The 12,225-nt window shown below is 50.4% G+C and overlaps 1 protein-coding gene across 1 annotated transcript in view; it reads right to left on the reverse strand.

Moving 5' to 3' along the window:
* Nucleotides 1–10,531: 10,531 nt before the first annotated feature.
* The window catches only part of RPAP2 (RNA polymerase II associated protein 2), a 323,291-nt gene continuing 321,597 nt past the window's right edge, over nt 10,532–12,225 (reverse strand). The window contains exon 6 of the mRNA XM_086925613.1: nt 10,532–10,892. Within this exon, the coding sequence (XP_086781739.1) occupies nt 10,892 (1 nt within the window). The 3' untranslated portion in view covers nt 10,532–10,891. The remainder of the gene's footprint in view (nt 10,893–12,225) is intronic.

The raw sequence follows: 12,225 nt of genomic DNA on the forward strand, positions 1-12,225 counted from the left end.
TTAAGTTTTTTGCTTCCAATATTATCCTCAAATTATTAGACTCCTTAGACTGTAGAATGTGGAGACTCCACTACTTTTAGTTTGGAGCTAGGAATTAACACCTCTTTTGATAGTTTTATTAAAAACAAATACACTGTTCTTCCTGTTGGCGGCAATTTCTAAAATATTCTAGCCTTATCTATACTACTATTATAAAGAGAGAACACAAACCTTTGAGCCAGGTAAACTCGGGAACCACAGCGCCAATCCACACACCCGATACATCGTTGAAATTGCCAGGGTGTGCAGATGGACATAGGCTATAAAAAATAAAAATTAAACGTAAATTCAAAAATGTAACAAAATAAAAAAAGTAGTCCCCTGAAAGTAGCGCCGGCCGCGACGTTGCGCTGGCCGCGACGTGCGTGATGACGAGGAGGAGCCGCGGACATGGAGCGGCGGTGAAGTGAGGAGCGTGGGGAGGAGCGGCGGCTCAGGTAAGGCAACGGCAAGGCGAGGCGGGGCGGGAGGGGGGGTCGGGGCATCAGGGGGTTGGCCCTGCTTCCATCTGGTCCGTGTCCATCCCTGAATACAACAAAAAAACAGCATTAGCGGTGGCTCAGGTAAGGCAAAGGCGAGGCGGGGCGGGAGGGGGTCGGGACGGGAGGGGGGGCGGGCGGTTGGCCCTGCTTCCATCTGGTACGTGGAGCTAATAGGTGTCTTGGTGGCTCAGCAAAGGCAAAGGCGAGGCGGGGCGGGAGGGGGTCGGGGCAATGTCGGGGTGGGCGGGGGCCTGGGTGGGCGGTTGGCCCTGAAGCCTCATTGCCCCCTGACAACGTCGGGGCGGGCTGCTAGTAGAGGGTTAAAGATAGCAAAAAGAAAAATACATGGAATATGACCAAACTTGACAGACAGGCCAGACTCTCAGATCTGAAACGAATATATTAATAAACAGTGCCTAAGAAGGCTGAATCATTGTGATTTTAGAAAGAGAAGTTTATGAAAATGAGGATAAAAACTAGTTACATACCAGCACAACTTATAAAACGTTGCTTAAGGACCCAGCTGTCAATTCTGTTTTACAACTGTAGGAAAAGTTAAGATTCTGGTCTCAAATTGGTTTCCTATCTCAGGAGGAATTCAATTTTCTCCTAAAGAAAACAGTTCAGGATATTCTTCCCAAAATTCTTCAATGCAAGAGACCTCCGAAAGGGACCCCTATAGCTGCAGGAATAGGAAACCTCATTGAAAAGGAGTAGTTTCTGTCCTGTAACTCCAGTTCTGTAGTAGGGGTATCTCTGTTATAGTCATAATCTAGTGAATAGTCCCGCCCATGTGCGTGGACCCCGGCAATCAAAAATAATCTCTTAAGTTGTCAAAATAATGCAGAAACTGCAGATACTTAAGAGAGAATTTAAAGACAAATAATGCAGCCTATATCCACAGGCTACACTGTCCAGTACTTCAACTAGAAATTCCACCAAAAAACACCACACATAATACAGCCTGCCCAGTTTCTACCATAGAGAAACTTGCCTCCCCCAGTAAAAGACTCTGGAATGATAGAGAGGAAGGTAGGGACAGACAAGCCCCAATGGCTGCCATTATGTGGCTTAAATAGGATACTGTACCTTTAAGAGAACTTTCCAGAACTTCTCCCAGTATCCCAGAATGCATAGCAGGTCCCTCTACTTTCAGTTCTTTTTGAAGGCGAAGCACGCCAGACCTGTCGCATTCCTTACATGAAGAAATATCTCCACCGGGGAGGAGGGCGGGCGCTTATGACTATAACAGAGATACCCCTACTACAGAACTGGAGTTACAGGACAGAAACTACTCCTTCTGTAGTAGGGGATCTCTGTGTATAGTCATAATCTAGTGAATAGAATGGCAAGCCCATCCCCACACCAAAGCGGCGGTGGAGAATAAACACATAACGCCACTACTGTGCGAACAAATTCCGCAGCGAAGCCTGCCCAACCTGAGCGTCTGCCCTGGCGTCAGTGTCCAGGCAGTAATGCTTAGCAAAGGTATGAACCGACTTCCAAGTGGCTGCCTTGCAGATTTCAGCAATCGGCACGTTACGGAGCAGAGCCGTCGTGGCAGCTTTGCCCCTGGTGGAATGAGCCTTAGGCTTACCTCCTAAGGTCTTATTAGCCTTTTGGTAATATAATTATATGCAGGACACAATCCACCTAGAGATGGACTGCTTAGAGGTCGCAAGACCCGTCCTGACCGATCCATAATTGATGAACAACTGGTCAGACCTACGAATATCTTTGGTTTTATCCAGATAAAATTTCAACACCCTCCTAACATCCAGGGAATGGAGAGACCTCTCCGCTGGGGATGAAGGGTTCTGAAAAAACGTAGGCAAAGTTATAGTCTGGTTGACATGAAAATCAGAAATAACCTTGGGAAGAAATTTAGGGTGAGTGCGCATAACAACCTTAGCAGCATGAAACACAGTATAAGGTTCAGTACAACACAACACCTGAATTTCTCTCACCCTGCGGGCCGATGTAATGGCCACGAGGAACGCCGCCTTCCAGGACAGGTGCTGCAACGAAGCCTTATGAATAGGTTCAAAAGGCTCCTTCATCAATCTGGACAGCACCACATTCAATTCCCATGAAGGCGAAGGAAGCCTGACAGGAGGGAATACTTTCTTCAATCCTTCCAGAAAATCTTTGATCACAGGGATCTGGAAAAAGGAAGTCTGTGAAGGGCATTTCCTGTAGGCAGTCAATGCAGCAAGATGAACCTTAATGGAATGAACATTAAGGCCAGACTGCGCCAAATGTAAAAGGTAGGGAAGGATGACATCTTCCTTACAGGTCGTCGGATCATGGTTCTTAGACTGGCACCAGATACAAAACCTCTTCCACTTGTAAGCATATGAAGCCCGAGTGGAAGGTCTCTTAGACACCTTCAGTATGTCCATGCAATCATCGGGCAGATTCAGATGGCCATATTGCACTATCTCAGGAGCCATGCCGCCAAACTCAAAGACGAGAGGTTGGGGTGTAACATCCGTCCCCCGAACTTCGTGAGAAGGTCCGGCCTGCACGGCAACCGAATGTGAGGAAGGAGAGACCGGTGAAGCAGGTCCGTGAACCACCACTGCCTGGGCCACTCCGGGGCAATGAGTATCATCCGAGCCCTGGACCGGGCCAGCTTGATGAGCACCGCCGGAATCAAGGGAATGGGAGGAAAGGCGTACAGAAAGCTGTTCGTCCAGTCTATCCATAGCGCATTCCCCAGCGTCCCTTGCTGGAAGTACCCGGAGGCGAAGTCTCTGCACTTGCTGTTTTCGGCGGTGGCGAACAAATTTACGTCTGGAGTTCCCCACCTTGCGAAGACTTCTCCTAGTACTTCGTCGTTTATGACCCACTCGTGGTTTTCCTGAACCAGCCTGCTCAGTGCGTATGCCTGAACATTCTGCACACCTGGCAAATGGGTAGCCGTTATCGTCAGTCCTCTGGCTATGAGCCAGTGCCAGATCGCCTGCGCCACCTGTGACAGAGTGCGCGATCTCGAGCCCCCCTGCTTGTTGAGGTAATACATCGTGGTGGTATTGTCCGTCTGTACAAGCAGAGAGTTGGTCTGGAAGGACGGAAGAAAGGCCTTCAGTGCCAAGTGAACAGCTCTGAGTTCCAGGAAATTGATGTGATACGTAGCCTCCATTGGTGACCACGTTCCTTGAATCTGTAGAGTCCCGGAGTGCGCTCCCCATCCCAGGAGAGAAGCATCCGTCACGACAGTCTGCGTGGGAATGTCCTTGTGAAAGGGAACCCCTCTGAGGAGATTCTCCGCCGAACACCACCCCTTCAGAGACTGAAGAGCATGCAGCGACAGTCGAATCTTGTCGTCTCAAGATCCTTTCCTCTGATCCCACTGGTCCTCCAAGTACTCCTGCAGCGGTCTCATGTGCAGCCGTGCGTGTGGCGTCAGGAAGATACAAGAGGCCATCAATCCCAGTAGAGAAGACACCGTCCTCACTGTTGTAGATGGAGTTGTCATAAGAGCCTGAGCCTTCCGAAGGAGAGATAATCGTCGCTCTTCCGAAGGAGACACGCTTGCTGACAGCGTATTGATGGAGGCTCCCAAGTACTGTATGCATTGGACCGGAGTCGGGACGGACTAGGCCATGTCGATGTGCAGCCCCAGCTTGTTCAAGTGAACGCACGTCTTCTGGAAGTGTGCTCGCGCTTCCGAGAAGGAGGATGCTTTGATCAACCAATCGTCCAGGTACGGGTAGACGAACACCTTGTTCTTCCTCAGGTGTGCTGCTACCACCGCCATGCACTTCGAGAATGTTCTCGGTGCAGATTTCAGTCCGAATGGGAGTACTGTGTATTGATAATGATTGGCGCCGACTTAGAACCGCAGGAACTTCCTGTGTTTGTGTGCAATGGGCACATGGAAGTACGCATCCTGTAGGTCTATAGCACATAGCCAGTCTCCCTGTTGCAACTGAGGATAAATCTGATGCAACGACAGCATGCGAAACTTTTCCCTGCGAATCCATTTGTTTGCCTTTCGCAAGTCCAGAATGGGCCTGAACTCGTTCTTGTCCTTCTTGCGAACCAGAAAGAACCGGGAGTACAGACCTCTTCGTCTCTGAGACAGAGGTACGTCTTCTATCGCCCTTTACCTTAACAGGATATCCGCTTCCGCCTGAAGCTCGCGTAGCTGAAACTGCGAGCTGACCGGTGGAATTGCTGGAGGAGGGCTGGTGTACCGAAGACTGTATCCATTGCAAACAATATTCAGCACCCACTTGTCCTGAATAATTTTTCTCCACTCTGCCAGAAAAAATTGAATGCTTCCCCCTACCGGAGTGGGTAACAGATCCGGGGGAAGTAGGTTCCTAGGGCCTAGACCCAGCCTGGCCCTTGGGCACCGGAGCCGACTGCTGGCCTCCTCTGCTCTTCTGGCGCTTCTGGAATGGCTTACGGAACTGTTGTTGTTGTTGTGACTGTCCCGAAGCCTGGCCACGTCCTCTGCCTTGCCCGCCGAACCGCCGTTGGAACGGGCGGTACGACTTCTTCGTGTCTTTAGGCTTCTCCAGGCCCACAGCTGTGAGCGTTTCGGCCTCCGCCTTCATGCGGGCCATCTCATCGTCCGCATGCTTCCCGAAGAGGGTCTCGCCGGAGAATGGTAGGTTGGCCACCCTCTGCTGGGCGTCCGGTTTCAGGGACGTAAGACGGAGCCAGGCGTGACGTCGTTGATTAACCCCATGGCAGAACCCATGAGCTGTCAACAAGGAAGAGTCCGCAGCAGCGCTGATAATCTGGTTAGCCACCAGCATCCCTTCATTCAGCACTTCCTGGAAGTCCTCGCGCTTCTCGCGGGGCAACAACTACGCAAACTGCTGGAGGGAGTCCCAGAGGGCGCGGTCGTAGCGACCCAACAGCGCCGTGGTACTCGCAGCCATCATGGAGGTAGCCGATGTTCCGCACACCTTCCTCCCTGCCGAATCCATCCATCTGGACTCCTTATCCGGGGGAACCGTAGATGACGGGGAGGTGGCATGTTGCTTGCGGGCCGCCGTCACAATTACAGAGTCTGGAGGGGGTTCCGCCCTCAGAAAGGCCGGGTCCGAGTCGGGAGCCTGGTACTTCTTCAGCAGCCTCGATGGAGCCGCCTTCGTCACCGCAGGGGTGAGAAAAAGGACCATAGCCGGTTCCTCCAGGCCCAGCACCAGAGGCAGGAGAGGACGAGACAGGTGTTTTCGATGTAATGTCTCAAAAATGACTGAAGTTTTCGGAGTAGGCACCGTCAAGGATATGCCCAACTTCGCAGCTCCCCTTAAAAGGACATCGTGGAACGCCACCAGGTCATCAATCGGGGACACCCTCGTGTCCGGGGACTCCGACTAGGTTGGAGAATAATCTCTGGTACCAGAGGACCTTGTGTGGGAGCGAGAGTCGCGCCTCCTATGGCGGTGTGTAGACCTCGTGGACGATCTGTGTCGCGATCTCTCCCTTCTTCCAGAGCGAGAGGGAGACCTGCCAGCCCTTGGCCGCTCCACCGGTTTCCGCGGTGGGGTCTTCCTTGGCTCCTCTCGGGGTTTTGGTTTTGGGGTCCCCTTTAGGAGGTACAGGCAAAGACGGCAGCGAAGTGGACCTCGGAGGAGGAACCCTCGGCTGCAGGGCGGGCCCATGCGGAGGGACTGGCGGTGGTGGTGGGTCGCCTGACGGAAGTGGAGGTTTGGATGGAGGATCCTCTTTAGGAACAGGAGGAGGAGTTGGCGACCGAGGCTGCGATGGCGTGTACACCTCGGAGTACACCGAGCCCGGTGACCCCTTAGGCGAAGGGGGCTGAGATCCAGCCCCTCCAGCAGGTGAACGCTTCCTCTTGCGTCTTCCACTAGAAGCAGTCTGACTTCTGGGACCAGAATCCCTCTTGCGCCGTTTTGGAGAGGCAGAACGACTCCCAGACGCCGACCTCTTTCTTCCCGACGCTGAGCGTCGCTTTTCTGGCGTCGAACGTCGCCTCCGCGACTCCGGCGTCGAACGTCGTCTCCTCGACGTCGACCTCCTCTTCCTCGACGTCGACCGTCGACTCCTCGACGTCGACCTCTTTCTCCGTGATGTCGTACGCCGCCTCCGCGACGTCGAACGTTTCTTCCTCGACGGCGAGCGTCGAGTCCGCCGTCTAGATGCTCTCGACGTCGAGGAGCCCCTCGACGTCGACCGGTGCCTCGATGGCGAGCGCCGATGCTTGTCACTTCGCCTCCGACGTCAATAGGAAGACGTCGACGATGACGTCGACGGTGGCTTCGACGGCGACCTCTCCAGGCCCTTCGACGTCGAGCCGTCACGCCGTCTCGACCCGGAGCCCCGGGGAGAAGGGGAGCACATCCCTCTCGACGTCGTCGTCGATGCAATCGACGTCACGGAGACCGGGACCGTTTGCTGGACTTCCTGCCTCTGGTGAGCCCCCCAGAGGCCTCAGCAGAGGGAACCTTCCCTGCCTGCCCAGACCCACCTGCAGCCTGCAGACGCCTCTCTTCCAGGCCAGAAAGCCTGATCTTCATTCTGTCCCTCAGAGACCGAGCAGTAAACTGCTTGCAGATGACACAATCCTCAGGGACATGATCTTCAGGGAGGCAGACGATGCAGACCTCGTGGGGATCACTCTTGGCCTTCTTCCTCCCACATGCTGGACACTTATCAAAAAGGCCAGGCATTTTAGAGCCCTAAAACGCCTGAATCAGCACACAAAAGAGAAAGAGAACACCAAGAAAGTAACCTGAAACACTTTTAAAACACAAAAGTGCCAAAATATTCAATAAACCCTTGAAACAAGGGAGAGCTCAATGCCAGGGTCCTGTAAGCAGGAGCCGGAAAAAAGAACTGAAAGTAGAGGGACCTGCTATGCATTCTGGGATACTGGGAGAAGTTCTGGAAAGTTCTCTTAAAGGCACAGTATCCTATTTAAGCCACATAATGGCAGCCTATGGGGCATGTCTGTCCCTACCTTCCTCTCGATCATTCCAGAGTCTTTTACTGGGGGAGGCAAGTTTCTCTATGGTAGAAACTGGGCAGGCTGTATTATGTGTGGTGTTTTTTGGTGGAATTTCTAGTTGAAGTACTGGACAGTGTAGCCTGTGGATATAGGCTGCATTATTTGTCTTTAAATTCTCTCTTAAGTGTCTTTGCAGTTTCTGCATTATTTTGACAATTTAAGAGATTATTTTTGATTGCCGGGGTCCACGCACATGGGCGGGACTATTCACTAGATTATGACTATACACAGAGATCCCCTACTACAGAACTGAGCTCTTATGATGACAGCTTTGTATTGCCCATTGCTGCCACACAAGATTTATTTGTTGAATATACTGAATATGTTCTTTTACATTTACAGACGATTCCATAACAGTACAATGTGGTTAGTTACGTTGGATGTTGGATCATTGTACATTTCGATTTTTCATGATCTAGGTTTACAACGGTCACATATTTTCTATTCCTGTTCGCGTTCACATGTCCTGAACCCGCCTTGACACTCTGCGGTGTACCCATTACGTGGCAACCTAACTCATTCTGCTATCTAGGGATTAAGATCTATCATCAACCAACCAATCTACTTGAGCTGCGAAGCCTATTAGGTCCCACATTTTTTTTGGCGCATGCTCCCCCTATCGGTCATGGGTCTGCTATCGCTACTAAAAATGGTGGTCCTGCTGAATTTGTTATATTATTTCACTAACTTGCCTCACTATGTCTCACCCCCTTTTTTCATGCATTTGAGTGCATCATGAGAGAATTCATTTGGAATGGTTCCCTTTGTCGAGTGGCACTCTCCAAGCAATATTTGCCCATGGAATGGGGGGGGGGGGTCTAGCTGTCCCTAATATGGAACACGATTACCTCGCTTCCCAGCTTCAGTGGGTGGCAGGATTACAGTTCAGTGACACACGCACTCACCCCCTTGGTCGTTCCAAGCACTGCTCCGATTGTTTCACCCCTGAGCTTGTGGTAGGCCACTGGACACCCTACTGCTCAAAATTGCTCACCACACCTGCAGCAAAAGCTTGTATCTCATACAAATGACGACTTCTTATGCGCTGGTGCTGCCTATATTAGGTACCCCCGATGGTCTAGCTGATACCTCGTCAACTGAGCTGTCTAAGGGGTGAACAGCTGGCCTCCAAACACTGGGTGACCTCTATCTTGACGGTGACCTGCTACCCTATGGCACACTAGTGTAGGAGGACAGTCTGCACTCAGGTCAATTTTTATTGCACACCTTACTCGCTACTTTGGGACACCGATGGGGAGAAAAGTCAAGCGAACATCAGACCCACTTCACTGTTCAATACTTGCATGTAATAGGAACGGGTGGGCATCTTACCAGATGGTTTGCGGCTTTACTACGTCAGCACGCGGCGGTGCCACTCTTTCCCCTGAGATAACGCTGGGAAACAGACCTGGCCCGCCCTTCCCCGGAGAAAGAATGGGCCGAAATATTGGAAAGTCTTATTAGAATTCCCCAAAACGCGAGTTTTTGCCTAATCCAAAACTACATCACACAAAGAGCATATCTTAGGCCAGATAAAATTAACCGATAATTCCATCGCACTGATGAGGCTTGCTCTAGATGCTGCCCTCTAGATACATACCTGTTACATATGATGTGGTCTTGCCCGCCGCTCGCATCATATTGGCGATTGGTCACAGCCTTTCTGTCATCTTGTACTGAATGCACCATGACACACACCTAGGAGGAATGCATATACTGTCTATTTTCTAGGAGTAAATGACAGAGGGGGACTTCACATTTCTTAGACTTAGGGTTGCTGGTGGCTTAACGCTTAATCATGAGGAGGTGGAAGTCTCCTGACCCTCCTCCTCTGCTAGCCTGGAGACGTTTGCTACTGGTATGGGCCAAGGCTGAAAACATCACCCTGCATAAAGAGGAAACTCTCTGCCTCCATAATATCCTCATTGCAGCTCACTGGGACGCTATACTACATGACTTTCAAGAGGGGCCCTCAGCGGAGTCGAGTCCTATGGGAGACGTAGATCAGGCAGTGGATGGAGGAGGGGGGTGCAATAGTAGCCCCCCCTTTCGTGACTTGTATGTGCTGGGTTGCATCCTGGGCTAAGTATAGACCGTGGATTCCATATGACTGACGAGGTCAGGCGCTTCCATGGTGCATAATACCTCATCATTTATAGTATGGATTGGCCGATGCTGTTACAGTTGTTCCAATTATTTATCATTTGTCCCATTATTTTTTCCTTTGGCCTCCTGATCTATACAGAGTGAAGTAGGAACAACAAGGTACCGCCTTTACACATGTGCTATTCTTGGTAATCTACCCACAACAGGCTGCTCCTCTCTGTCAATTAACGGCACACCTTACCAACCGACTTTTTATGCATCACCCCCACTAACAACTCAACAATGTCATTACCCAATGTATTTAATGTTTGCAGAATACGCAAGTGGCTGCATGATAATGTGTAAGAGGGGAGCACATCTGGCAAAACTGTGATATGTTAGATTTTTATGATATTGTATACTATTCCAGTTCATAGCTGAATTTGTAAAAATGTACAATTAAAAAACATGATCAATAAAAACAGATTTAATAATACATCGAACATCAGCACTTTCTCCAACATATTAGTATGCTTTTGGATTTCACTGAATTTAGTATGATGCACATTTTCCTCTAGTCGAGTACTTCATCTAGCTCCATAGAATAGCCATGGGCTGTACATTCGTTCATACACATGTTATCACCACAAATGTTGACTACCGTTGAATGATGGAAAAAAAATTGGAACTGGTTACTCTACTGAAGCTTTCGAAATTATTGTGCAGCATTTCTTTGTAGCTTTCACGGATTCCAAGTGCGTTCTCTATTGTGTTGTTTGCCTTGTATGTCAGCTAGTTTGACAGTGGTATTAACTCAACTTGAATTAACATTATTTTATCTGGAAAGCAGCAATATACTGAGATTGTGTGAGGTACTTTTGAATAAGTTATATTATACAGCTGTGAAACAAAACCACATTTGAGCAAAGAGTAAAATATAATTGTTTTATTATCTGAGAATGGAAATTACACATTACAGTCCATCATTGATTTGATGAGCTCTGTACATCAGCCAACAGCAGCAAAATGGCTATGGTAATATTGCATAACTTAAAAGAATGCAGAAACAGAATACATCTACATGACCTGGGCATTTAGTTTTACAAAAAGAATCTGGATTAATCTTAACAGGAACATAACATTTTGTTATCATGTTATATCTATTTCCAATTTACAAATAAAAGGCTACTTTGTGCATCAATTTTTTCCACACATTTTCACTGTCCATTGCTGATGCAGATTATCATCTTGGCAGAAGATACGATTTCAGGTGTGTCTCCTTTATGCAGTATCTGCAAAATAAGGGGGCAAAAAAAGGGAAATCACAATACAATAGAATCTGGTTACAGCAGGAAATTGCTTCACTCAATCCACAATCAAACATGTTACCTAGCTTTGGTAATGCTCTTTCTGATAGATACTCATCCTAACAGCAGATTCCTCACTTTAAGTATCCCCTAGGCACAAAAAGGATCTTTAGAATTTTGATTCTGGTCTCCCTTTTGATTCATGTTGTGCGGCTTGGCGCTGGCTCCATATTGCCACGGAAGTGACCTGAATGTATGCGTCAACAATGTCTGCTGTCAGTTCCTTCTCCTTTCTCTTGCCATGTCCTCAGATGCTGAGCGCAAACAATTGTTAGTAATAGTGCGGCAAGTACTAACTTGGGGGGCGTGGCTTGGCGCAGATGGAGTGAGCAGCAAAGCTCACGTGCTCCAGTCGGACAGCTGCCATCGAGAGCCATCCTGATGCCCTGAGAGGGCCGAGAGCCCCAGCGGCGTACCCCCACACTGCGCGTGGTGAGAGGTGTGCCCCAGCGGTGGAGGGACTCCGTCCTGCTTGGTACAGGCAGGAGAGCTGAGGCTGCGGAGGTCCGCGAGGCGGAGATCCAAGATGGCGGGCCTAGTAATGGCGCCGAGAAAGCCCTGACATTTGTGGTCCACATTGGACCGTGGCGGGCCGAGGGGCTTTGGCGTGTCGCTGTTGTTAGCAGCCTGACCCCCAAGTCTCATTGTGGACGTTGAGGAGGACCTCAACGGAGACAAGAGCAGTGTGGCTGAATTCCCGCAGGGTGGGCTCGGGCGCGGAGCCAGATCACCGCACGAGCCTGGCTGCTGCACAGGGAAGGTAACAGGTGATTCCCGGGGGATGCTGTGTGCGATGGACTGGCGGCTCGGAGGCTTGCTGCGGGAGATGCTCCTTCCTCCCCTCACCTGTCGAGAAAGGAGCGGTGCGGTCGGAGGACCCTTGGCGGGAGACAACGAAGGAGAGTGATGCCCTGGATGAGAGAGGCTTGGTGTTGACCCCGATATGAGTGGTGCTGAACTCCATCTGCCTTAAGGGTCTAGCGACCACGAGACATGGGCCAGCGTGAGGGGCCTCACCAAGAGTCTCGGTGGAGATACTGCATACTGGTGCACCGGAGGGGCACTTCGACCTCCCCTTGGATGCCAGTTTGCACAGGGCCCAGCTGCGAGGGGGAAGGGCCAACAGAGGGTCTTAGTGTGGGAGAGCTTGCCCGGCTGAGGCAGAGGAGTGAGCTTGGGGCCTGCCTGCACTGAGGAGCTGCCTGTAGCGCAACAGGGAGCAGCGGCTGGTTCTCATATCTTGGAGGATCCAACCAGG

This window comes from Lissotriton vulgaris, chromosome 1_1, assembly GCF_964263255.1.
Source record: "Lissotriton vulgaris chromosome 1_1, aLisVul1.2, whole genome shotgun sequence".
Taxonomy (NCBI): Eukaryota; Metazoa; Chordata; class Amphibia; order Caudata; family Salamandridae; genus Lissotriton; species Lissotriton vulgaris.